Source organism: Perissodus microlepis, chromosome 15, assembly GCF_051167445.1.
Source record: "Perissodus microlepis isolate ML-2025 ecotype Zambia chromosome 15, ASM5116744v1, whole genome shotgun sequence".
NCBI classification, from domain to species: domain Eukaryota; kingdom Metazoa; phylum Chordata; class Actinopteri; order Cichliformes; family Cichlidae; genus Perissodus; species Perissodus microlepis.
This window is the reverse complement of record NC_140475.1, coordinates 2,521,231-2,549,226: the sequence shown is the minus strand read 5'-3', so window position 1 is coordinate 2,549,226 and position 27,996 is coordinate 2,521,231. Positions and strand designations below refer to the sequence as shown.

The 27,996-nt window shown below is 42.5% G+C and overlaps 1 protein-coding gene across 11 annotated transcripts in view; it reads left to right on the top strand.

Annotated features, from left to right (window-relative positions):
* nrxn3b (neurexin 3b) overlaps positions 1-27,996 on the top strand; it is a 329,334-nt gene that overhangs the window by 244,496 nt on the left and 56,842 nt on the right. For all 11 annotated transcript variants that reach the window (XM_084953179.1, XM_084953178.1, XM_084953181.1 and 8 more), the window contains one exon: positions 3,906-4,087. In XM_084953179.1, the coding sequence (XP_084809305.1) occupies positions 3,906-4,087 (182 nt within the window). The remainder of the gene's footprint in view (positions 1-3,905; positions 4,088-27,996) is intronic.

Below are 27,996 nucleotides of genomic sequence, written 5' to 3'. Positions count from 1 at the left end.
CAGCTGCTCCGCTCCTTTTGCTCCTTTCCAGATATCATTGCTGGCCGCTGAAGTTCATATGTGCATGTAGAAGACAGACTCCGAGTAGAGCCACAGCAAAATTCTCTTGTTGAGGTTGAAACAGGGAATTGAGAATTCCAGCGTATTTCCGCCGCCCTCATTTCTCCCCACACTGGTCAGGTGCATTGAAAGCAGTGACTTTCAGTGATTTCTGGCTCTGTGTGAAAATCCTGTGTCCTCCTCCCTTTTCTCCCTTCATTCCTTTAGTTTTGTAATGTCATGTGGGGGCTGAAGGACAGAACATAGCTCTGTCCTGCAGACAGGTGTCCTGACCTTCTGTCTGCTCTTCCACGCCTCAGGGGACCTCTGTGAAATAGAGGCCAAGGCTTTGACCTAGTCTCTCATCTACAGTTTGTCTCTAAACGGAGCCATGCTGCAGATGCAATGAATCACAACTCTAGGGAGCAGCGCATTAGTATGTGGCCTTTATTTTCACAGCTATACTCCCTCCATAGGTTTTGGGGGTGTTTTTGCTTGTTTTCTTTAAAGAGAAATCGTTTGAAAAATTCAGCATTGGTCATTTTTCTTGTTTCAGAGATCTTCTTATCTCCAAGTCAATGTAGCACCAGTGTGTTACAATTAGATTTCAGATGGCCTCCCTCCAGTACCCAGTGGCCATAGCAAGATTGCATTATTCAAAGCTGGAGATGAAAGTCCCCTCTGATAGACGAAAAATAACGCTCTCTACAGTCTGTACTGTGTGTAGATTTGATTCCTTTGATGATATTTCCCCTACAGTTAGCATTTCACCAGGCTTCATGGCTGTGAAAGCCCATGTGTGTATTTTACACATCATTTCTGCTATTTATTGCTTATTAATCCTCCAACCTTGTAAGCACTGATGGAGGGGGGGGAAAAGTTGTGGCCAAAAGTGATGGCTCATCTCTTAGAGAATGCCAAGAATGAGCACAGCATCAGAAGAAATAGTCTGTGGTAATTACAAGGGAGAAAGGAAAGGGACATTGGAATAGTTGGAGCACGCTGAAGTGAGGAGGACTTTCAGACATTTCCAAGAAGCAGAGAACAAATTAGCCTGCTTATCACCTCTTTTATGCAGCCGAGTGAATTAAAATCCTAGATGCTGCCTCAAAATCTTTGTTGCATTGTTACCAAGAAAATCAAGGCGAAAATCGGTGCACCTGACCCTCACTTTGGTGTTTTGATCGGTCTTAAAATGCTTGCTGGCTGAAGTGAATATAAGAAATCAACATTTTTATTGCACTCAGACAACTTTCCCAAAAACAGAGACCCAGAAAAGAAAAAACCTTGAAGACTATTGTTCATTAACAGTTTGCAGGACAGGTAAATGTCCGAGGACGTTTTAGTAAAGATATCTGAGAGCATGAGTGTGAAAATATGCTAGAAATGTTATAACATACCATCGCTTACCCCTCCGCCCTCTAATTAGTCTCTTTGCAAAGCTGCTGAAATTTATATTGGTGCTCAGTACATCCACACTTAAATGGAAAGTCCCAGCAGCTCTAGCTTCAGTGAAATTATTCAAATCAAAGTCTTGACCTTGGAAATGTAGCCTGGCATGTGCATTCTCTCTTTTCAGCTGCGTAACATTCACACAAATCTTTTTTTCCCTTCATATGAGTATCAGAAATGATGCCATTCTCAGTACTCTTGCATGCATAGGCTGTTGATATGCAGTGGACTTCCTCTGCGTGTGGAAATGCAGCTGGTGCAGTCTGGGCCCCGGCAGGTTGTTAGGGAAATGTGCTACATCTCGGCGATCTCGGGTTCTTTCTCTTCTCTGTACTTGTGCAGATAATCACCCACTTGTGTGACTGAAAATGTGAGAAGGCATCATGTTCCGAGTGTTTGTGCGAATGCGCACGTGTTTGCACACTTTTAGACTGCATCACGATGTGCATTTATGTCTCCGTCAGCCCGCCTGCTCTGTGTGTGTGTGCGTCAGCCCGTTGTGCGTGTGGCAGCTTGTGTGTACTTCATGCTGAACATTGTCTTCTTGAAACACTAAGCAAATCTCCTCAATGTGATAATTGGCTCCCCGGGGTGCTTGTATCTTTGCTGCTCATCATCGTCATCCCCTCCAAAAAAACGAGCGTGTGCTAGATGAGATAGGCGAAGTTTGCTCGTTTGCCAGGGAAACTGATCCCTAGTCTGCCCGAACTCTTTTGGCAAGAAGAAACTTTGAAGCAATGAGACAGTGCAGCCAGATCGGGTGCAACCTGGCTGCAGGCTGCTGTCTGCTGCCTCTCGTAGCATCAGGGGCTTGTTTTCTGATGCACTGCAATGGGTGAAATATGCTATTTGAGGCAGGTGATATGCTCAGTAGTTTCATCTGCAGTAAAGTCTCTGACAGAAGCTGAATGATTTTATCACTTCTGTTCAGGAAAAATAAAAATATCTGCGTTAAAACCGTCCATTTATGATTATTAGCTGTACGAAATGAGGCGGATTATTCGAGGCTCGGCGCACGGACGACCTTCGCTGGTGGTTTGCAGTGCTGGCGCCTGAGTTGTGTAAAATACAGACCTGTTTGTGTGCCTGAAGGCAAATAGAGACGCTCATCTGGTCACTAGAGTCTCTCCCTCTTTTTTAGTCCCTCTCATCCATATGTTCTTGGAGTCCCCGGGGTATTATAGACCACAGAGCAGATTGTTGGTCGCTTCATTGGGGAAACAGCGAGACAGCTGGGCACCCATCACACGGCCAAACAGATGTTCAGGTGACTTGCAGAGGAAGTGAATGGAAAAGAGAAATGGCGAGGGGCGGGAGGTGATGCGGAAGAAAGGGAAGCCGAGAGTTGATGGAGGCAGCAAAAAATGAATTAATACATTGATGCCAGAACTCCGAGACTTCATTAGGAATCCAGCGTTGCCCTCTGAGGTGGGCCACACGCTTTCCGCTCTCCTTAGGCCACAGGAACCGGTTTTCTCCCATATTGTTTCACCTACTAGACTATCTGCTGCAGGTCTAATGCCTCAGATCTCTCGATTATCTTTGGCTAAATGCGGACGAGACGGCTAAGCGGCTCAGGGAATCAACGCTTTAATTCAAACTCACCTCAGGGAATATTCAAAAGTTGGAACTGAATCCCGCCCTGAAAACAAATAGCTTTGGTCTTTCTTGCCAGTTTCACATAATGATAAAAAAGGAAATCCGCAAACAGTTTTCACAGATTCTCTGGCTGAGGGCCGAGCTTGATCCAGGCAGAGGCTCTAATCTGGCACAAATCTGCATATACATACATACATACATATATATATATATATATATCTATATATATATTATATATATAGATAGATACATAGATACAATTCCCTACTGATACTGACTCCTTTTTTTCAACACTGCATTTGTCAAATTAAACCAGACAAAAGTTCTTCGATCCCCCTCAGTCCCCCTTCTCTACTTTCTTGGGCCAACCTTTGTTCTTTGGTTGCAGGTTTCATGTATAATACATGAGGATTGGGAGACTTATCCGTTTCTGGCCATACCGGCTGTAATTCCCTGGGAAGGGGCTATATTTAAGAGCTGGATAGGTCATAGATGGCGTCAGGGGAGCAGCTGACTTCTACCCAAAAGGTGGCGGAGGCTGAATAGCATTAAAATCCTAAAATAGAACTCGACACAGTTACATTGTCGCCCCGGCGAGGAAGCTGTAACGGAATTACCGTAGATTTAGCCCCTAATGGAAGAAGCGTTAATCCAGTTTTGTCAGAAACGTGTCTTGTTTGTGACAACACGCTGCTCCCTGGCGTCTAGTTAGTCTCTGTTTGTACATCACAGATTTCAGTTTTCACCTCTTTCTATTTGCTTCTATTTATCGTACAACAAATCTAATTCCTGTTGTTGTTTTTTTATTTCCACAGCTGGCACGACCTACATCTTTGGCAAAGGAGGGGGTCTGATCACATACACGTGGCCCAATAACGAGAGGCCAAGCACCCGGACGGACCGGCTAGCCGTGGGCTTCAGCACGACCATAAAAGATGGCATCCTGGTCCGCATCGACAGCGCCCCACGTCTGGGTGACTACATCATGCTCCACATTGTATGTATTATTCTTGTCCATTCAAAATTCAGTGTGTTTCATTCCTTTCCTTGTGGCAATCTTCAGGCAAAATTCATCCCACGGTGCTCCGACTGATTTATACGCACGATGTAGACCCAGTGAGGAAAAAAAAACCTTGCTGCTCTACTCTGTCTTTGCTCATCCAGAATAACCCCACTTCTCCACCACAGTCAGGCTAACTCCCAGCATCTCCATACCTACATATATCTATGCGCGCGCACACACACACACACACACACACACACACACACACACACACACACACACACACACACACACACACACACAAACATGTTGGAGAACCATAGGAAACAGGGGTGCTGCGATTTGGAATTCTCAGCCAGTCGACTGTGCACCCGTGCAGCATCTTAATACTTTCACATCGCGACCTTGCATTTGGCTCGTTTACATAAGCATTACGCATTTACATAATCATCAACAGCAGCTTGATGAATGCAGTGTGGAATCACTGCAGTGGATGCATGTAGAGGTAGTGTGGTCGGGAAAAGGGACGAGTAGCTGGTGACGCCATGCAAAAAAAATACAAATAAATTAAGAAAGAAAGAAAAAAAAGATGCGATGATGAGGAGGAGCTACAGTTGCTAAAGCAGATTGAAAGTCTTTTTCTTCTTAAAGAGCTCCCCTCATCTCCTGAGTGCTGGCCATGTGGTGCAGAGAAGCAGCCATCTGCTCTGGAAAGATGAGGGCCAACAACAAGCAGTTTGGAGCTGCCTTTACAGTATAGAGAGATAGGAGTGTGTGCACGTGTGTGTGTGTTTCCTTGTGCGCACAGGTGAGAGAGGAAGTGGAGTGGCACAGGCAGAGGGAAAATAAAGACGTAGAGTGGGTTGTGAGGGTGATGTGGGAAATGCCTCCCTGCGTGTTTCTAACTGAGTAATTGCAGGAAACTCTAAAGGAAGGAAAAGGGATGCATTTTTAATTCTGCTTTTTAGATATCGCAGCACAGCTAGCCAAGCAGGGTATCTCGCATAATTTGGCTGCGAGTCATTGGGCGATGAATGTCTTCGTTCCTCCAGTCTAACGCGCTAATGAATTTATTAATAGAAAGAAAAGCAACTGGAGACTTCACCAGTTCATTCAGAGAGGCAGCGTGTTCTGAACACAGTGTCGGTTCTAGCTGCTCGCGTGGGCAACACTGCAAATATTTCAGATGATTTATTGACAGCCAAGGGTGTACAAACAAAGTGGGTTTTGTTTAATATTAAAAATGATTGTTGCCTTAAAGTATAAAATAGTTGGCAAAAAAAATGCTCTCCCATTACTGAGCAGAAAGCCGATGAACAAAGCGAGGCTTTTTGTTCGGCTGTGAGCTCGGTAATCGTCGTTGTCAGGAATAATCCTCTGCATGATCTCACCTCTAACGACTGCTGTTGTTACAGGGAAGCATAGATTATCATTTGCTTCACACTTTGAACTCCTCATATGTGCATTTGTGGGAGTATCAGAGACCAAAAACAACCCTCCTGTCTCAGGGAGTTGTGTACGTGTAGTAGAAATGCTTAGAAATTGAGATTTGTTATTAAATAATATTTCCTAATGACATCTATAACATCTTTGCTGTTAGTGTTTTTCATTTCGCAGTAACTCTGGAGGAAAAGGTTACGAGCTTTTTGCCTGTCGATTCTGGATTTATGTAGCTTCATCTTTACGGTTATTAGACCGCTTCCTCAAAGGAGCGCGCTCTCCTGTCAGACTTTAACGTCTTTTTGATGACAGGATGTAGTCAACAAAAAGTAAAATAGCTTTTGTAGTTTTCTACTCCAGTTTTTCTAACTGTGCAAAAGTCTTGAGCCACATATTTTGCTGTGGGGATGGTGAAACGTATACAAGCATCCATGGAAATGCAGAATACAAGGCGAAGGACGGAAGTCAGTATTTGGTATGCCCAACTTTATTCTTTACCACAGCTTGAACTCTCTCATGCAGCTTTCTTGTCTTTTCTTTAAGTAGAACTCAGGATTAGTTCTCCAGGCTTCTTGAAGGACATTCAAAGCTGTTCTTTGGACGTTTCAGGCCAATCGATGACTGATGGCGTTCCACACTGATGGTTTTTTATTGACGCCGTCGCCAATCAGATGCTTTCCAGGTGGCATGATGGAGTGAACTCTGATGATACTGTTTTTCCGTAGACCCTCGGTATTGTATCTCCCTCCTGACCTCCTCCGGACATACTGATGATGATTTAAACCACAAATTTAGATTCATCATTCCATAAGACCAGTTGGTGCTGATTTTGAGTCCAGCTTCTCAGTTTCCACCATTCCACTGAGACCGTTTCCGATGAGCAGATGGATCGACTGAAGGACCGAAGGCATCTCTCAGGTCCTTCATGTCTCTTAAGAACATGACTTTCAGATACTGAAAGCAGCAGATGCAGTTTTTTCAGCCCTGCTACATCTTCCTTTGTCCTCCATTTGCCCATTTCCCTCATTTTTAAGGCCAAACTGCACACCATGCTGAGATGTGAGTTTTTAGCTAATACCTCTTTGGGAATGACGTTGTTGCTGCAAATTCCAATTTTATCTTTAGGAATTTTGGTAGATTCAGCTGCAGAAATGGGAAAGAATGACGTGTTTTTATGACTGACTAATATTAAAGTCCCTAAAAATACAGTTTCACACTGGTTCTTTAATAAGTTATCTGTTATGTGACACAACACTGGTTCATCCCTCGAGTTCGGTGTGTTTTTATGAATAATTTGTAGGTCAGTGTTAAAGGGCTCAATAATCAAGACTGCAACTTAACTATCGCTCAAGACCTTCAAAATTACAAGTAAGTCTGACTCATTGGAAGCAAAATCTAAAGAAAACAGGGGTGGCTCAGTTTACTGTAAGTGAAGGATCATAAACACCGTGAGTGTTTCTCTGACCTTGATTTTAACGCATGTGTCTTCTGCTTTCAGCGCAGATAAAACAGTACACATTGCATTTTCTCTGCAGAGCCCAGAGCACTGAGACAAAACAGGCATCTTGAGGTGAGACCTAATCACAGACTCCCTCCTTAGTCTTCCTCTCCCTTCTTGCTTTCTTCATTATCTCCTTTCTGTGATTAGCTTACGGCTTGTTTGGCAATCATGAATTAAAATACCGATTGTAGTGTTTACATTTTAACCGCTAAGAACAACTGCGTGCTTGCTTTGAAATGCGAGGAGCAATTTGGCATAATTTTGGGAGGTGAGTGCGACATTTTACAATCGCCGGTAGCTCATTTAGGAGTTCGTCTGACGTGAATACAAAGAGTAAAACAGACGAGAATCCTCGTCGGCTTCGTGTTGATAAGATGAAAACTGTCATATCATCGTGTTTGAATCGCAGATGACTTTTAGGTGCAAGACAAGTCAAATCTGGCTTGTGGTAAGACTGCAGTGAGGTAGTAGTAACACGTATGTGGGTACATGAGGTGCACGTTAAAGTCACACGCGAGCTTGAATCCACGGCAGAAGAACGTTCAGCCGTGGGCCAGATATATGATGGTTGTGTCACACAGTTTCTCTCTAGAGACTGTTTGACTGCAGCTGACGATTACCCACGATGTAACACACACACAGGCTCAGCATCAAAGAGTGAAATGCTTCAGAATCTCACCCGCACTGCATTTCTTTATGCCGAAAATCATCATTACAACAGCAGCTGCCACAGACAGACAATTAATGGCACAAAGTTAAAGAAGCTGCCTAATAGACGTTGACAAAACCTGTTTCTTTGTCTTTACAGCGATGACTCGGCAGGTGGCAACTGTTGTTAAAGGCTGGAATTTCAAAACTGTCAAAATATTGTCTGGATATTAAAGGAAAAACATTCCAGTCTGCTCCTTTGAAGATGCAGTCTTAGATCGTCTGTTTTAATCATTAGTGACTGCAAAAAATAAGACAGATGTTATTAATTCAGCCAGTAGTAATTTACATACACATCATGTTCTTCAAAGTGGTATTCTGCTGTGTAAGAAGTTAAAGGGGACCTATTATGCTTATTTCCACTTGCATGTTTTTCATTCTTGAACTGCACAAGAGCTCACAACTCTTATATGATGCCGGACCCTGTTGGAGCCTCTCAGTTCATCCACTGTCGTTGCTTCCTCAGCCTGTGGGCCACCTTTTCTCTGATTGGCTCTCCTCAGTAGACAGGTCTGACCACATTAGGGCCATCACCTCTCACTGACATCATACACAGACAGGAGTACAAACACCTGTCTGAAACAAGGTGTTTAGAGCAGTATGAAGCTTTTGGCTCGCAGGAATTACTGGCACAGCCGCTGACCTCATTATTTGAAAACCAGAGAGAAGTCCAGGTCTGCTTTCTGATTACACGACACAACAAACACACGGTGCTCAGGCACCAGAGGCATTCTTTGTTTTCTCTCCGACATTGTTCAAATACTACGGAGCGAGTGAGCCGAAGCCTGGTTAATCACGACTCGGCCGAACCCGGATAAACTCGCTTGGGTGGAGATGCTGTAGGTGACAAGTTGGAGTTGTGCGAAGCTGAAATTGAAAACGATCCATCAGGCTTCATGTCTGGCAGCTCTTTTGGTTTCTAATCAGGGGAGGAAAGGTACAGTGAGGCACCTGACGAGATAAATGCAAATATATGTTCAATGCAAAATCATTACGGTGCAAAATCCAATTACAAGTTCAGACATTTAAGTATTGACTGATCCCAGAGGCTTCTGCTTGAACCATAAAATTAGTCTTAGTAATGCTGACATTATTATTTGTTTGCTTTCTCAAACTTTGAGCTTGACAAGTTTTTGTGATAACAGTGACGGGCTCCATAAAATGCCTCAAACACATAGACATGTGCTCCAGATGCGTACCAGATGTCACCAAGCACATGCAAAACACCTATATCCCGCCACCATCCATCATCCTCACTCCCTCGGAAAGATTCACCAACCAGACAACCAGCCAGCCTCGTCTCATCTAATGAAGAAACGGCACATGGAATTCCATTACCCACTTGAGTTTTCCCCTCATGCTAATTCACTGGGAGAAAAGGTGCGACTGCTGGATAATTGAAAACCCCAGTGCAGGCACTCAGTCACAAGATGCCGACCGGGATGAGTGGCAATGGATGGTAAATGCACCAGAGCAGTGTGTGCTTTTGCAATATACACGTGCATGTGCAAATACATACAGAGTTTATTGATTTCATGCAGGAGAACAGTCCATTCAGTTTTACACACTTTGCACATCCATCAGGTTTGTGTTTCTGTGTCTAACAGTGTCTCTTTGCCTCCTTCCGTCTCCTTCTGACAGAGCTAACGTAAGATGTTGGATGTGTACCTGTGTGCGTCAGCGCGTATAGGGCCAGCAATGTATCGCTTCTATCAAATTACTCTTGGCCCGGCAAGGAAAGATAGATATTATCTTGGTTATGGTTCACGGCTTCTGATAACATTACAGCTTCTTATTTTACTTTGTATTCCACCATTTGATTCCCTCCATGGAAATAAAGAACAGAGAAAATATACCTCGCAGCTGTTTTCACATCTATTTGCTTGGAGTACACGCAGTCAGCATTATGGTAACCTTGTTGGTAAATAAGTATTTTTATGAGGCTGAACAGCAGAGTCATTTTTATCTCCACTGCGTTATTGTTATTCATATTTTCCAGGAGATGCAGAACATTGCATTGTTTTAGCTCGTGGCTGTTGCCTAAGCGCACAGCAAAAACATTATTACGAGAATATTACTGACTTTCACTTGTATCCTATGAAGTCAATGACACCAGATTATTAACATTACAGCTTCCCTTTGGTGACTTGGGTGAATATTTTGGTTCCTTGCACCTGAAGATAGCTTGCATGCTTGCTAGCAGATAGCGTTTGGACAAACTGTCGCGTATATATACAAAAAGAAGATGGATTTTGAAGGAAACAAGGTATTTTGACACGATTATTTAAAATACAGGACTAGTGTCAGGCTTCTTTTGTGAACTCGTAGCAGAATTGTATGGATGATGCTGAGACAACGCTGATGAAGCGCACAAAACAGAAGCTAGCTTTGTGTGGTTGATTTAACTTGTGAGGGGGCCAAATAGATTAGATGAATTACCTGAGCACTGTAGGCTTTATATGCACTTTATTTCCCATTATGTAGAGAGCACTAGCAGCTTCTTTTATACACTCACAGTCGGCTTTTGTTACCTCTGCTTTGGCCGTTTTCTAACACCAACACCAGTCTGAATTTCCTTCAGCTGTTAGTCTCGTCCACGTTTTACCAGATCACTCGAATAGAGCGAGGTCATCATTAATCATTTTTGCAGCACCCGTTCTTTTATCACACTGCGCTGTATACTGTAGTGACTTGAGATGTACTATAATATCCCATTTAAGTAATGTAGTCAGTCTTTTACTTAGCTGAATGCACAAAAATGTTAACATCAAAATATACTATAAAATTGACGAGCTAAGCATTTATTTGTAGTGTTTATTTAAGAGCTTCCACACAAGGTGACGATAAACTGAATCAAACTTGTAGTTGTATAATTATAGTAATAATATTATCATTTTAATACATTAATGCGTACATAACTTTGTGTTACAGATGTCAAAGAAGGAGCTATGTCTGATTACATTAAGGAATCAAGAATAGATCAAAATGAAATCTTGTCTTAGCTTATTTAAAAAACTGAAATATTGATACAATGTTACTAGCACATTCACTATGGACACATTATGCACACCTAAAGGAGCTTCTCTGCCATAGTAACGCATGTCATGAAGCTCCTGGTGCTCAGTTTTTGTGCTGATGTTAAAGCTACTTAATTGTTATTGAATAAATGTAGCCGAAACAAATGTATCCTGGAACTTTAGCAGACTAGAAGATTATAAAATGTACGTAAGGTAAAAAAAAAAAAATTCCCAAATCGTCCCTAAACTGACTGGCTTGGATAAATCTAGTGCTCAGTAATACGAAGGTAACATGGGACCAGGGACAAGGCTGCAGACTTTCAGCATGACATCAGCTTTTTGTGATTAGATTAAATGCAGTTTCATTAAGTACAATGCACAGAATAAACTAAAGACTTAAAGGTCATACAATTACACTTTGACTCTGTGTCCCTCAGTGAGACAGACAATAATACAGAGCCATTTAATTAATTACTACCAACTGACAGCAGTGAACTAGGGGCACCGAGGGCTCCAGGGAGTCTGGGCCTCGAGGCGGTTGTCTGCTTCACCTGCTTGCTAATCCAACCTCGTGTGCAGCGCTTACTAATGAAAAAAAACACATGCGTAAGATTTCGTTGTGCGTTAAGAGAAGCGGAAAGCTGCCTATAGTGCTGCAGTGTGAATATGAATGGGCTGAAGTCACGCACGATTGCATATATTGCAAAGTACCAGGAAGTTTTCATATAAGTTTTTTTTACATGGTTTTCTGTATATTTATCGAGGGACTAACCCTGAAAACCCCAATATTGTACTGGCAGAAAATTACCAGGACTTTGATTTACTCTTGAGAGCTCTTTGCATTCGAGCTACAAGGTATCAAGTCATACATTAAAGTACTTTTTTGTGTCCTGATTTACATTTATTTGCTCCGCCAGAAAAATATTTTCCCTGACATTCGTGAATTGACACAGAATAATCAAGGAACGAGGGTGAGAATGTGGTGCTTGCGGGTATTAATAATTAACAACATCAGCAGGCACCTTCACTGTGACTGAAAGCACAGGAGAAAAGGATGCTCTGACACACTTAAATGCACATTACAAGGAAAGCCTTTTTGTGTCTTGTATTTTTTTCCCAAACAACACATGCATGAATACACCCAAACATATGTAACACGGGTTCTTGTACTCCTTCTTTCTCTCTTTCTGGCTCAGCACCCACATATTCACCTCGTGTCTCGCTTTCCGCTTTGGCCACGTACATGCAGAAACACGCACGCACACACACGTTTCCACAGGCTCCTTCAACAAATTTTCACACCACGGCACACTGACACTCCAAACATGATACAAAGGCTCTTCAGAGACATCTGCCTGTCAGTCATCCATGTCATCCAAAGGCACTTTTGGGAGAGCAGTTTATGTAGCAGACCTTCTGGTACACACACACAGACACACACCACATTTGGGAGAGCTACAGCAAGTAATAACTGCTGGGGTTAGACAAACAGGGCACAGCATTATTACAATGTACCCATGTGGTCTGTGGCCTTAGCCCTGGCCTCGGCAATGTATATTTCATGGATTAAGATGAAAAATTCAATGAGCTACAACAAACTAGTGCGCCTGCCTCTGTCTTCTTTGCTCTGTGACAGCCAAAGCCCTGGGGTATGCTTGTATTTTCACAGCTTCATGGTAGGACATGAATTCCATTCGCACTGATGAAGAGACAGAAGAAGAAGGAGATGAAAGCGAGGTGGAGCAGAGGTGGAGCATTCGAAAATGTAAAAAGCTGATACAGGAATTTGAATGAAAATAAAAACTAAAGAAATAGAAAAAGTGGGAGTAAAGAGGGAGAGTTTGGGAGAGAGAGAGATGTTGGGTATTTTAGAATTCAGAGCAGGATCAGAGACAAAGTTGGCTCAGATAGGTCTCAGCACACGCGCACATTGGCTGTGAATTCGGAATTATGTGTTGCCTTTCTCTCTCGCTCTGACGCCGCCGCACCACCACCACCACCCGTTTTCTCCCTCTTATCTCCCACTCCTTCTTATCTCTCTCGCCCTCCCTCTTTCTTTTTCTGCACTATTGTTTTCACACTGAAGGCTAGATCGAGTGCCGGTCATTCAGCTGGCTTCAATCCGACTGCAGTGTGAATAACAGCGTTCCTAAAGCTCCCGGTACAGGTTATACTGACTGAGGAGGTGGACAAAGTCCTTTCAGTGGCAGCCATTTTCATTTCAAAACCCTGTTCTCCTCACTAAACAACAATTTATTATAGCAACAATATTTGAGAGTGTTAGTCCTGACACATTTTTGGTAAGATACCTTTGGTTTCTCACTCCTTCACTAAGCACTCGGTGTTAGATCTATCACAGGCCGCCTGTGGCTGAGGAGGTAAAATGGATCGTGCATCAATCCGGCGGTCGGTTGTTCGATCTCTGCCTCCTCAGGTCCACATCCTTGGGCGGGATACTCAACCCCTCACAAAGCGATGCATCAATCACAGTGTTAATGCATATTTGTGTATATATGTGCTTAAGCCATAGAATAAAGTGCTGTATGAATGTGTCTGAATGGCTGAAGGAGTCTTGCAGTCCATTTAGCATCTTCTTTATGTTGTTCCACGCAGCTGTGTCAAAGGTATCTTCCTACAGTTTCATCTGTATAACACTTATAAAAATAGCACGTTTAGAGACGTTTGTGGGCTATAAATAATTAGCATAGCCACTGTGAGTGTGCATGGCAGCAGTGCAAATCCTTCACATTCATTACATTAGCCAGTTCTTATAAAGGCTGTTCTTAAACATCGGTAAGCAAGAAGCAGGACGTGTGAAAAAGTGATTGATGAGCTGATAACAAAAATTTAGAAGGTAAAAAGATGGATATTTCCCTCAGATCAGCTGCTTGATGTGTAAAAAGGGCGACTGTCTGCTAACTGTATATAAAAGATGGTCATAACCACCATGTTGTCACCCTGTAATAGCGTTGTGCTTTCCCTATTATGGGAACAACATGTTTGCTTGTTTGTGTTTTGTTTTTGTTGTGATATTGTGTGTTTGTGTGTAGATGGTTACAGTGTAGGATCTTCATAAACTGAAGTAAAACTAGTGTTTGTTTCATCTTGGTGTTTTTAAACCGGACGTGAGGAGGGAGGTCTGAACCTGACCGAGACACTGAGGGATTGTAGCCGCACCCCAGAGTGTAACCTGGGTTGTTGTCTGTTGACTCCATCATTTGGACTATATTTTACACATTGAACATCAGATTGTATTTGTATACTTGAAGCATAAGAATATGAGTAAAAATGTTTATCGTGGTCACAAATTCAGTGAGAAATATGAGAAGTTTCCTATTACGCCTCTAAACTTTTTGTATCCTCTGGATGTTAGTGAGAATGCTTCCTAACTGCAGCTTCACTTCTCAGTTCTGGCTCTATCTACCTTTTATATGCAGTCTACTAAGTCACAACATTTATCCTAAAAACAAATGAATTTAATTAGCTTCACTTTCTTATATGACACAGATGCTACAGTAGCTGAGATCAGAGCAGCATCCTAATTTCCTCTGTTTATCCAGCTGCAGATGCAACGCTATGCGTACTTGAACGCTGAGCGGGGATATCTTCTGACGAACACCTAATGAAAGATCAGAGGGATTTGGAGTCGACCGGGGTGTCTCTCACACACAAGGCCAGGAGCCGTGTCAGCTCCAAAGACACTCCTAAATCCTCCCGCGAGGCTCGGCATTACCCCGTTACAGCCACTTTCTGCTCCCCCGCCGTCTCTCACCTGAGCCGTCACAGGACAAAGAGTCAGACAGAGTCAGAGATGGAGGGAGAAGGAGCGAGTAAAACGAAATAAAAGAAAGGGATTCACATTTAGGCAAATTGACTCTTTCGGATTATTGACGAGCAGGAGGGATGATGAATTGCAGGCCAGCTCAAGTGATAAACGTCAACATTAGAAAATAGATCTAGCGGAAAGAAGGCGAGAAGAAAAAAAATCTTCTGCCTTCCGTATCAGCAGCAGCGTGGCAGATTGGCTCCCTCGCAAACACGCGCACGCTCACGTGCATCCACGTACGTGCACGCTGCAAATGTATTCACTGAGGATTAAGGACCTGCTGGTATCAAGAAAAAGCTGCATGAAGTTGTTTTTTTCTCACTGATAAAAAATAGAGGGATCAAATTTGAGTGTGAAACTCACAGATGGAGTGAGAGTAAGTACCTGTGCATTTTAGAGCGTGCCAGTTTCTATTTATTTTATCCTGCCATTATTGACTGTCACCATGACAAAGCCCTATTGACAAGGTGACAAAAAAAGACTCACTTTTTTTAAGAAGGAAGGATCATCACTATACCAATCTATATGGATAAAAGATATTTCCTACTGGATGGCTCGTATACAGGATTATTATAAGCACTGAATCACTGAAGGTTATAGAGTTTATGTCAGAGTCATATTGATCCTCAGATGTTCTGGGTAGGCAGCGAGGCACATGGCCAAGGACATGACAGGCAAGTCTTCCATCCTCACATCTCTTGTTCTGCTCTTGCATTGCCCTCAGCCATTTTCTCTGTCTCTTCATTGTGGTGAGAAAAAAGAGAATATTTTCTATTTTTAGCCTCAGCTCCACTTCTGCAAAGCCCTCTGTCTACGTCCCAGCACACACACACACACACGGACAAAGAACATTTCCTGTCAGGTCAAAGTTTTCTTCGCAGAGGCCGTGGCCCCCAGTTGAGTCCAGTCTGATTGGGTGTCCATTTCTGGTGATGACCTTTTTATCCTGATGCCTGGGGACTGTGGGATGTGCATGCGTGTTGACTGGTTTGGAGATTTTCTGGCTGGTTTGAAGTTTCTCAAGAAGTTTTTTTAAGGTTAGGGATCAGGGGTTAAATCAAAGAAAAAAGAGAGGCAAAAAATTGCGCTGCAAAACTTTGAACTCGTTTTTAATCAATACGTGATCCTCATTGCATTCTGGTAGTTATTTTCTGGTAGAGTGCTCGAGTTTAATTTTCTGCTCTTTAAATCCAATATAAGCAACACACACACGTGGTGGAAATATCGCAAAGTAATGTCTTGTTGTGTGAATTTGGTTAATCTTCTGGAGAATACAGATACTTTATTTTACATGGTTTTCTAATAATTAAAAAAAACATGTATTGCTGTTTGTGATATTTATCTTCAGGGTTCTTGAGAATATTTTTGCTCGTTATTATGCATTTTCAAATGAAAGAGTTTTATCAATATCCAGGAAAAGCTCCGTTGGATGCCAAAGCTGTCAGTCTGTAGCTCTGCAGGTTGACTTTATGACTACAAAAGTCTAGAAAGTGTTTTAAATAAACAGTTTAATTTAAATTGATCCTTTTTTGTGCCATTTTCATGATTACGTGATTTCTTCCAACTGAATTACAGCCATGTGAAAAAGAAGTATTTACAGTACACTGTGTGCACCCAGTTATTCACTAACTTGCAGACCCACATTTAGCAGCAATAACTTGATGTCCTTGTTTTCTTCATGACTGTATCAGCCTCACACATCATTAGGGATGGGTATCGAAAACCGGTTCTTGTTGAGAACCGGTTCCCACTGTTTCAGTTCCTTGGAATTGTTTGGCATTTTTGCAAACGATTCCCTTATCGATTCCAGTCGCCCCGAAAGACGTCACCACGTTGCGGAGCGTCATTTACCTGGCAGGAAACACGGCACGTAAGCGGCTCAAACGCTCAAAAGTTTGGTCATACTTTACGAGAACGGATGACAACAGGGCAACTTGCAATACTTGCAAAGTAGATATTTCATTTAAGGGAGGAAACACTACGAATATGCAAAAGCATTTGCTCACAAAACACGCGATGACCTTAAATGAATGTCGTGTTTTTAATTCCGCTCCGGACTCGTGAATCTCAGCCCAGCAGCAGCGGTAACGTTTGCACGTCCTCTCCCGTTAATGCGGCAGGTAAATAATCAACTAACAGTGCATATTATGTTAGCGCGATCTGCCTTATTACAAAACCTGCCATTACTGTGCATTTAGGTGACCATGATGAGACAGACAGAGTCTGGCTCAGATGCTGGCAGTTCTCGCTGCAGTTTACCGGTAGCGTCTCCTTTCAGGCCAGGCTAGACGAATGTCAGCGAGCAGTGACTCAGTTTGTGGTAAAAGGCTTGCACCCATTTGCCACAGCAGATGCCCCGATTTTCGGTAAGTGAATGTGTTTAATTGTAGGCAGGGACATTACTGGATATTCTTGTGTAATTGCTACAGACGAATATTTATTTTATTATTTTACATTTACTATTTTTTTTTCCTGGGGACCCTGTGACACCCCATTGAAGAGCCGTAGGCTGGATCTCTTAAGATCTCACTGTTGGGTTTGTAAGGCCATGTTACTCCTAAATTTCTATCTTGTTCAAAGAGAAGATATAAAACAAGTTCTAAGCTAATCGACCTTAGTGTTCTCCTTTTTTTTAAAAAAAGAATTGATAAGAGAATCGAAACGTTAAACAGAATCGAAAATGGAATCGGAATCGTGAAAATCTTATCAATACCCATCCCTACACATCATTGTGGAGGAATTTTAGGCCACTGCTCTTTACTACATTGCATCAGTTTATCGAGTTTTCCATGCATTCGCTGATGCACAGCTTTGACCAGCACGGCTGAGGTCTGGACTTTGACTGGGCTGTTGCATCACCTTGATTCTTTTCTTTTTCAGCCATTCTGTTGTAAATTGGGCTCATTGTCCTTCTGCATGATCCAGTTTCAGACAAACTTTAGCTGATTGACAGATGTCTTCATATTTGATTTATGGTAGACTTGATGACTGCAAAGTGTGCAGATCCTGTTGCTGCAAAATAAGCCCAACTCATTATCCCTCCGCCACCATGCTTGATGAGAACACTGGTCCAAAAGGTTTGCAGCTTGTTCAGATGTAGCTTTACAAACCTCATGTCAAAAGTCATGTTGGCTTTAGAAAGAAGAGGATTTCTACTGTAATGAACTGTAACACTAACATGCTAACTGAGGTCTATCTGAAATGTAGGTCTTTGGTTTTCTGCCGTTTCTGGTATCAGACAAACTCAGAAAAGTAAGCAGAGAAAAAGGTTACTTTTTCTTTGCTTATGTGCTGTTATGTCGCAGATTTATTAATTAAAACTGCCAATTGTTCATGAGCATCATATCAAGATATTATCTGTTATAAATTTGCAAATGTTCCATATTTATCAGGAACGCATTAACTGTGAAATTCTTTAAACAGGTGTTTACACCGATGAAACAAAAGAACAGTAAGTCCTCCAGCTCTTTATCTGTGAACGCACATTCAATTATTCAAAGCCGATTCAAAACTGATGGGACACAATAGATAAACATGACCCACCGGCATCTCATTGGCCTTATTTACTGACAAATAATACAAAAAGTATATTTTGGCCATTACAATGCTTGGCAGATAAACTAGTCTTTATGAAAACAAATGAATCAGGTGGTTATCACTTTAGAGCTGTTTGCACACAGCCAGACAAGTTTTCTCCATTTATTTATTTAATTTTATTAAAAACAAAAAAAGACTGAGTGCACTTGTGTGTGGCGTGCACAGTATCAGAACACTCTTTCCCTCTCATATTACCAAAGTTTCTTCTCTAGAAACGTCCTTGGAGATCTTTTTAAGAGGAACTGAAAGTACAACTGGATATTTTGTGAGTGCATTTAATGAGAGCGTGATTCATCCTGAGGGGCTGTTGCAGTGAAGTGGCCATTTGCAGAGCAGCAGCGTACAATGAAAAGATGCTATTAGTTACATCAGGATTCAGTGTTTTTTGTGCTTCACCTGCATCTACCGTGGCTTAAAAGTCAAGATGTCTCAGCCTGTGCTGCGTTTGACTGGTTTATGGAAGTTGTACGCTAACCATGCACACTAGAAATACATAAAGAAGATTAGTTAGATTGCGGTGATCACATATAAAGTAAAAAATATGCACAAAGCTCACCAAGCAGGATTTAAAAAAAAATAAATTGTGAAATTAGTGTCCGCGCACCCTGCAGCCATGCCCTGTGCAAGATCTAAGGCTGTGGTCGTGACAGTATGAGTCAGCACAAAGATGGCCGATGTGAAGCGCAGCTTTCTTGACCCCCTCTACTCCTCCTGCTCTGAGTTTCACAAGATCCCTTTGATTGAGTTGGTTTGAAGGCTGAAGAGCACATGCTTAATTCATTCTTCCCACATTATCTTTAATTCATTCACATCTTGTGAGAACATGGCAGGCAGGCCAAAGAAGAGAAAGGGAAGACATGCTTGCCCCGACTTTGATGGTTTAACCAGCTCATTCGCTTCACACAGAACTGCTTTATTCATCATATTCTCCTCTCCCCGTGATAAGACGCATTGTCTTTGATAAAAGGGATGTGCTTGTCACACACGTGATGTAATTGCACACAATTTAGGACCAAAAAAAAATCCGTATGTGGCTGTTGTTGAGTTGCCCTAACCTGCACATGTGTTGGCTGTTTCCCAGCAGGCTTCTGCCTGGACGGCAATTAATGTCATTTGGACTGAAGAGGGACCTCGTGACTCATTACATATGCCTTATGCTCAGAAAAGCCTCCGAGGGGCCTTCTCCTCTTGTGTAGCAATGCTGCCACTTGGGGGATGGCACAAGTTGGATAACACTCTAATTATAAAATTCACTATGAAAAATGTCTTGTGCAGTGCTGGCAGGGAGGAGATTAAACCCTGTTTTGGCTTCAGTTTACTTTAACTTCTAGTGCCTACAGACTGCTTAGCTGCTCGCGTGGATTCTGTTGGGTTTTGCCATTTGTGCAAATATTGTCTCGACGCCTGCAGTGCAAGTTTTTGAAGTTTTATTTCCTGAATGGCTGCATGTTAGCCAAGTTATTGTGGAGGACTACAATAGGCCTAAGTTAAAAACAACTTGCCTTGCATTTCATTGTCAGCTGCAGGAGGAAAAACAAAGGGTTTTAACAGTGACTGGTGCATTTATATTTTTGGCATTACAGCGAGCATTATCTGACATTATTTAGCTGTCAGGAAAAGCTCGAAGGAAGGCGTGAAAGACATCAAGTGCATTTTTATGCTATAACCTGTGTCAACAGTCTCACCGAACGGACAGGAAGGCCCATCTGTGCCTCGCATGGCTGATTCTGGTGGGCCTCCCCTCTTGACTACTGTAACCTGGTCACAGTCCTGGCTCAGTGGAGCGCGCACTGACAAATAGCAGGAGGGAAAGGTTGGCAGAATGAGATAGAGGACAGAGACAGTGAAGGCGAGGGAGAGGAAATGTTGACGGGGAGAGAGAGGAAGAGGGAAGGGCTGGAGATATGGACAGAGAGAGAAAGAGAGGGAAAACACACATAGATAGAGGAAGAGGGAGTCAGTGCAGTGTGTCTAATCTCCCTCCAGGAGCGACAGTGTAAGGACACCTATGACAGATAAACTTACCCGACAGCGAGCCCAAAATGACAGACACCCACTGGGACAGTCTAGGCTCCAGAATCTTCACAGCATCTAACAGAGGGAAGGAGGCAGCACGTGGTTTTCATTCAGCACTGATGGGAGAGGCAGAAGAAGGTGGAGGCTGGGTGGTTTTGTTAGTAGGGCGATATAGCAGGGAGGTAAAAGGGAAAGAGTGAGTAGAGCAGTGTTTGCTCTGGTGTGCTGAACACAAATGGGGAAGGGAGTAGCAGCAGGTAGTTTTGTTTTCTTTGCTCAGTCTCCTCCTTTCACTCCGCTGCAGATTGTTAAGATGTTAAAGTAAAAGCTCGACTAGACACGTGAACTATTTGTCACCAGTTCTTTTTGGATTTGGACTGAAATTGCACTTATACGATTCAGATTTTGTTGGCTTGCTGGATGGAAAAATTGTCTCTGCAGTTGTACAAAATGTACCACACATCTCATTATTTGGAGCTTTCAAAGAACACGGACGTTTGAAGATAAATTACACCATAAGAAAAAGTTTCTGACCTTGCGTTTCCACGTATGAATTTGGGGCCAGAATAAACCAGAGTAGTGTTCAAGTTGCGGTGGGTCTAATTTATCACCTAGTGCTCGCAAGCTTGTTAGACCTGCTGGTGATCATCTACTGTAATACCTTCTTGCTGTTGCTTTGGTTACTAGCTTTTCACAGTGACCTATAGTTTGTGTAACTTTGAAAAGCTGATAGTAAATGGTAAAACTCAACTTGCCAAGTTGTAGTCAAAGTGTAAAAGGTGTGACACAAACCAAAAATGAAGAACATTCACAGTCAAAGTTGACGCTTTTGAAATCCCTGCTTGCAGCTACAGTAAGAGATGGATTTTACTTTAACCTCCTCACGTCCACATATGTGGACATCACATTTTAGGTTGCCAAGACCAAATTACTAAATTTTACTCTACATGGGCCTGATATCCACTTACGAGGACGTTATACTGCCACTGTTCTGTCGAATGCCCTTGTAGAGTAAAATCAAGTAAAAAGGTAATTCTTTGTTTTTACATTGATCAGGTCCCAATCAGCCCAGATAGCAAAGATAAATTAAAAATGCCACGAAAGAGTTCAGGTCTTAGGAGGTTAAAAGTGAACATTCTCAGCTTCTGGTCCACAAGGTTCACTAAGGCTCAGCACAATTTGTACAATTAACCAAAGGACACTTGGTTATTTGTCACTTTATCATAACTGCCTCAAAAATCACCAACACTATAAACATAGTGAAAAGGTCCAATCCCATGATTTGAATTATGAGAGGTAATGGCCGCATGCCTCGAGGATTAAAAGACTTTAATTTTGCATCGACTCGAATGTTAACAGGTCAGAAAACTTAGAGTCGCTCCGTTTTGAAGTCAGCTTCAAGTGGCCGTTTGCAGAACTGTTTGCAGAACTGTAGTTTTTGCCACCTCAGCAGTTGCTTTCCGCTCAGGACATCTTCAGTATTAAGTCAGTGTTTCTGGAAACTTCTGAACAGTCACGCTGGCAGATGCTCGAGGGTTTTAGTGAGCGCGTGTGCGACTTTTTCTTTTTTTGTTCGCGTGACCGGGTGATGATTCTCCTGCAGTCGTCTTTGAGAGCACCAGCACAGGCCGACCTGGGACGGACCCTGAGAGTCGCTGTGACATTTGAAAACGACCTCCCACTGTCTTGCAAGATAGACAATATATTTGTCACTTTTCCCCGGCTCACTATTTTCTGCCCTCTGTGCAAACCTGTATGTAGTTATCTCCAAACAGAAAAAGACAAAGATATATATGTGTGCCAACATATCTAGCTATAAGTGTTTGTCTCTCTCTGACCTTTTCATGTTGCTACAATGTGGATAAAGCATTTAGCCTCGCATCATTTACGTCTGTTGGAATGCCCTCTACGGATACAGCCTTCCAATCTCCTAAAATAAGAATCCCAGAAAAAGGATAAGGAACAGCTTCTGTGGTTGTGCACTTTGACGTTCTTACAGCACGCGTGCAAGGCTCCCAACATGGAAGAAGTCACCTGCATAATCAATCATTTGGATCCCCTGATTACCCCTAATGGTGTTTCTCTGAATTATATTGGCATCTCCTCGTATTCCAATCACCTAGATTTCATGCCTGCTCTCTGCAGGCGGCCCTGTTAATTGTGAGAGAGGAGAGCCGCAATAAACGCTATCTGCTGAGCCTTTGATATGCACTTATCTTTTAGCAGTTTCATATTATGGGAAAGAAAATTGCCTTTAAAAAATGATTGGTGCTTTATTGCTTTTGGGCCAATTAATTTCATGAAAAATAATGCCTTTTTGAAATAGTGAGGAAAAAATAATTATGGAGAATAATTGACAAGGAAGGACAAATACAGAGGGAGGATGTAAGCAGACGTGAATGCAAATGTAGCATTATTTTGCAGTTAATAAGTCATACTTGGTGATCTTTTTCAGAACGGGGGAGAGGGCTTTGACGACAGCTTGGCCTGAAAGTGTCCAAAGCATTCAAGAAGTAGGGCACTTGCCTCAACATTCCTTGAAGTGGGAGAGACAGACCGACCTAGATTTCCTCCTGTTTATTCAGCCATTTTAGGTGCTGGCTATTCACGTCTCCATTTCAGCGCTCCCTTTTCTCTAGCGCCACGTCCCGTGCTCCTCAACGCGACTGCTTATCTTTTCTTGATTGGTCACTTTTATGTCTTACCTGCCCTCTTTGTCCTCTGTTTATATCGCCTCACAGTCTCAAAAGTAACCCTAAATGCCACCGACACGTTTCGACAGCTGCTGAGATACCGCATGCTGTTTTCCAGCAGGGGGTCTCATTGTTTGACTCATCTCTCCAAAGCTCTGGTGTGACCCAGCCCTAAATTTCACAGAAAACAATCCAGTTTTTCCAATCTTGCATTCATCCGCAGCTGATAAGTTAAATGCAAGTCCACCCCATAACGCAGAGAAAAAAAAGTCGAACAATTGGTGAGACAATTGCTTCAGAAAGCAGATCTTTAATCAATCATCAGTGCTCATCATCGCTTTATGCATTCCAAGAAGTTTGGTGCAGTTCTGCTTGATTTAACACAGCTCTAATGCACCGGATGTGGTCATGAATTAGAGATGAATAAATGCTAAGTGAAATTTGGACTGTAGACCAATATCAAGCTGATATGACAGCCATGCACACAGAGATGGCATATGTTGCCCAGTGTGGCTTCTGAACCATCACCACAGGAGAGTTTAGACTCTGCTGCTGCGTGCCCGTTCAACTATACAGCCATACATTAGATTAGATCTGTCAGAGGCTGCTGTGTGGAGTGTACAGCAAGAGGCCTTTGACTGGTTGTCATCAGCGCTTTAGCGGAACCACCTTTGAGTTCGGACTATCTGCAACAGCCCGTACCCCTCTGTTTACCCATATTTTATGTCTGCAGTGAGCTCGGTGCAGGTTTCATTTCCTAGTTTATAAATTTGTTTGATAACTCGTTCATGCATCGTTGCTTTGGTGCTTCGCTTGAAAAACATCACATCCTATTAATCTCTTAATTTATATATGCTACACAGTGTATACCTACCAAGAGCCAAGTTCATGCAAGACTTAGAGGAGAGGTCATATCATTAAGTGCACTTTCAATGCCAAGTAAAAAGATAGAAATACTGCATGCTATCATGCTTCACTGTAAACTTCTTCACGTATTAATTCTCAGTGAATGTAATCTTGGAACTGCCTTAGAGGCATTCGTGAAGACATAATAACATGCAGGGCTCAATAACACGCAAAACCACAGACTGTATGTAAAAGATGGTTTGAAGTTGCGTGAACCTGCATTCTTTACAGTCACCAGCAGGGGGCTCCAGACTTCTGTGGGCGTAAAAACAAACCAGAAGTTTGAGAAAATGACACCGCTTTTCACTCGATTTATGACGTTATACATGATTCCTGACAAGTTTATGATCTCAGTCTTCAAACAACATAATGTTCATTTTTTACAATTGTGGTCACATGACAGAAAAGAAGGCACTAAAGCAAAGTATTTGTTTTATTTGTTTTTCATGATGTTGTATCTATTCAACAACAAACTTTTCCATCTTATATTGACGTTTATTGCTCAAGAGTTGTCCACCACACTGAACATGATACAACCACTGGTAGCTAGGGGAAAATGTGTATTGCCTGAGTGGTTAGCAGTGATTTTGCTGGCTGTTGCTGGTAAATGCAGTTGCAAAAAAGACGCTACACCAAAACCTCCTAGTGATGGCTTTGGTTGCTAGCAGATTGTCAATCCAACCTGTATTTTTTTCACATTTCTCTGCAACTAGCTACTAGCCGAGTGGTAGTAAAAAGGAAAGTTACAGTTCACCTTCAAAGTAGCCAACAAGTTCAAAGAGGTGCAACTTTTACTTTGAAGGTGAACCGTCTGGTTTGTGTCTCACTTCTCATAGTTTTACTACAGCTCTGAGAGTCGTTGGACAGTGTTTATAGATGAGTCTATCACTTCTATTCAAACTACAGGGAGTGCAGAATTATTAGGCAAGTTGTATTTTTGAGGAATAATTTTATTATTGAACAACAACCATGTTCTCAATGAACCCAAAAAACTCATTAATATCAAAGCTGAATGTTTCTGGAAGTAGTTTTTAGTTTGTTTTTAGTTTTAGCTATTTTAGGGGGATATCTGTGTGTGCAAGTGACTATTACTGTGCATAATTATTAGGCAACTCAACAAAAAACAAATATATACCCATTTCAATTATTTATTTTTACCAGTGAAACCAATATAACATCTCCACATTCACAAATATACATTTCTGACATTCAAAAACAAAACAAAAACAAATCAGCGACCAATATAGCCACCTTTCTTTGCAAGGACACTCAAAAGCCTGCCATCCATGGATTCTGTCAGTGTTTTGATCTGTTCACCATCAACATTGCGTGCAGCAGCAACCACAGCCTCCCAGACACTGTTCAGAGAGGTGTACTGTTTTCCCTCCTTGTAAATCTCACATTTGATGATGGACCACAGGTTCTCAATGGGGTTCAGATCAGGTGAACAAGGAGGCCATGTCATTAGTTTTTCTTCTTTTATACCCTTTCTTGCCAGCCACGCTGTGGAGTACTTGGACGCGTGTGATGGAGCATTGTCCTGCATGAAAATCATGTTTTTCTTGAAGGATGCAGACTTCTTCCTGTACCACTGCTTGAAGAAGGTGTCTTCCAGAAACTGGCAGTAGGACTGGGAGTTGAGCTTGACTCCATCCTCAACCCGAAAAGGCCCCACAAGCTCATCTTTGATGATACCAGCCCAAACCAGTACTCCACCTCCACCTTGCTGGCGTCTGAGTCGGACTGGAGCTCTCTGCCCTTTACCAATCCAGCCACGGGCCCATCCATCTGGCCCATCAAGACTCACTCTCATTTCATCAGTCCATAAAACCTTAGAGAAATCAGTCTTGAGATATTTCTTGGCCCAGTCTTGACGTTTCAGCTTGTGTGTCTTGTTCAGTGGTGGTCGTCTTTCAGCCTTTCTTACCTTGGCCATGTCTCTGAGTATTGCACACCTTGTGCTTTTGGGCACTCCAGTGATGTTGCAGCTCTGAAATATGGCCAAACTGGTGGCAAGTGGCATCTTGGCAGCTGCACGCTTGACTTTTCTCAGTTCATGGGCAGTTATTTTGCGCCTTGGTTTTTCCACACGCTTCTTGCGACCCTGTTGAGTATTTTGAATGAAACGCTTGATTGTTCGATGATCACGCTTCAGAAGCTTTGCAATTTTGAGACTGCTGCATCCCTCTGCAAGATATCTCACTATTTTTGACTTTTCTGAGCCTGTCAAGTCCTTCTTTTGACCCATTTTGCCAAAGGAAAGGACGTTGCCTAATAATTATGCACACCTGATATAGGGTGTTGATGTCATTAGACCACACCCCTTCTCATTACAGCGATGCACATCACCTAATATGCTTAATTGGTAGTAGGCTTTCGAGCCTATACAGCTTGGAGTAAGACAACATGCATGAAGAGGATGATGTGGACAAAATACTCATTTGCCTAATAATTCTGCACTCCCTGTATGACTGCAACATTAAATCCAATAACCTAAGCAATCACAAGGCTTCCAGTTGGGAAATGCACGTTTTTCCCTAGCGACAGGTGGTTTCCAAGTGGGTCAGTGTTTATAGGCCTATACACCTGGGGCTTTTTCAAAGGAGTTGCCATAAACCACCAGCAACAACACCCAACCAATCAAGAAATACTCCCTCTAATTTTCCCTCATGACCAGTGGTTGCTAGTCTCTAGGCCTGTATGCCTGGGGTTGTGATCACTTGATCCTACGTAGTCACCATAATTAGCATATGTCCAAAATGGCACAAAATTAACATGATCTAGTTAATGGTTACTTATCTTAAAAACTACATATACAGTCTGTGGAACATCCTGTCATCAAGATAAAACAATAAAGTTGCCTCAGCAACACATTTGAAATCACAATCCTTTTTAGATTAGATCAAAGGGCTGTAGGATGAGGTGCCCTACAATAGCAGATCATAAAATGCTGTACAAATTACACACCGATTGACTCTCTGTGAAAAGCACCCTGACTCTGACCTTACCCTTTGACTTTAAGGCTTGGGATGGCGTGCAAAAATCTAAAGCTGCACCTTATTTATACACAGTCCAGCAACACCCAATCAGCCAAAGAGTAACACTGTTAGATGGCAAACAGCAGCTATTGGTTGCAGAAGTATTGTTTTTGCACAGATTTCACAAGCTCCGCTAATTTATCTCCATTATAACAGTGTTTATACCAACTGGAGATATACTTTATCTTCGTACTAAATCATAATCTCTCCAAGTTGAAGCAATTACGCTGCAAATGGTGTGAATTTAAACAGCGGCAATCGGTGTCTTATGCGCTTAGTGGGAGGGAGCGACCCACGAATTGATATTATCACAGAGAGACTTGGTGGATTTGAAGCTAAATGAATCTCAAATCAAAACCAAATGAGTCTCCTCTTCAGCAGACTCTCAAAAACAGAGAAATTGAAAGAAGAAAAAAATGAGTGTGGTTGGACCGGGATGCCTAATGCGCTCTATTCTCAGTTAATCATTTTTCTGCAGCTCTCTTTCTCCACCTCACCTCATAGCCTCTCTTCTTGTGTGCTTTTCTTTTTCTAGACATTCACTTTCATGCTGCGTGTCTTTTCTCCCCTCTTTCTGTTTTTTTCGTTCCCCCCTCTGCCTTCATCCCTGACACCTCAGCAGGCAAGGTGGAAGATAGAGTCTTGATCCCAGGCAGGTTACCCTTGGCAACAGACCACCCACCCCTCTGGTAGTCGCACGTTCAGGGCAACCCAGCTAGCGCCAGTGTTGGTATCTGTCCCCCCCTCCCTGCCCACCAACCCAACCTGCAGAGATCAGAGGAGGCAATTTCTTATTTTTTTCTGTGTCATCATCTCCTGTAATTTAGGAACAAACACCCCTCCTTTGTTTTCCTTCACTTCAGCCTTCACAATCTAGCCCAGACGCCGCCAGCGAGGGATCAGAACACCATCTACTGTAGATGCCAGCCATTAGCATTAGCATTTTTAACACCTGTTCCAGCGCACGGGGGCGTTAGCACTTCTAATTTTAATGCATCTCGCAAAGACAACATTGGGCAAACAAGGGCTGTGACAAAAATTTTAAAAAACAACCATCTGTGTGTGTGTGTGTGTGTGCAGGCATACAAGAGTGTGTGAGTTCACGTGCACACTCTTGTGTTTACATTCATCAGTCTGTCTGTTTGTGCCTGGAAGTGCGTG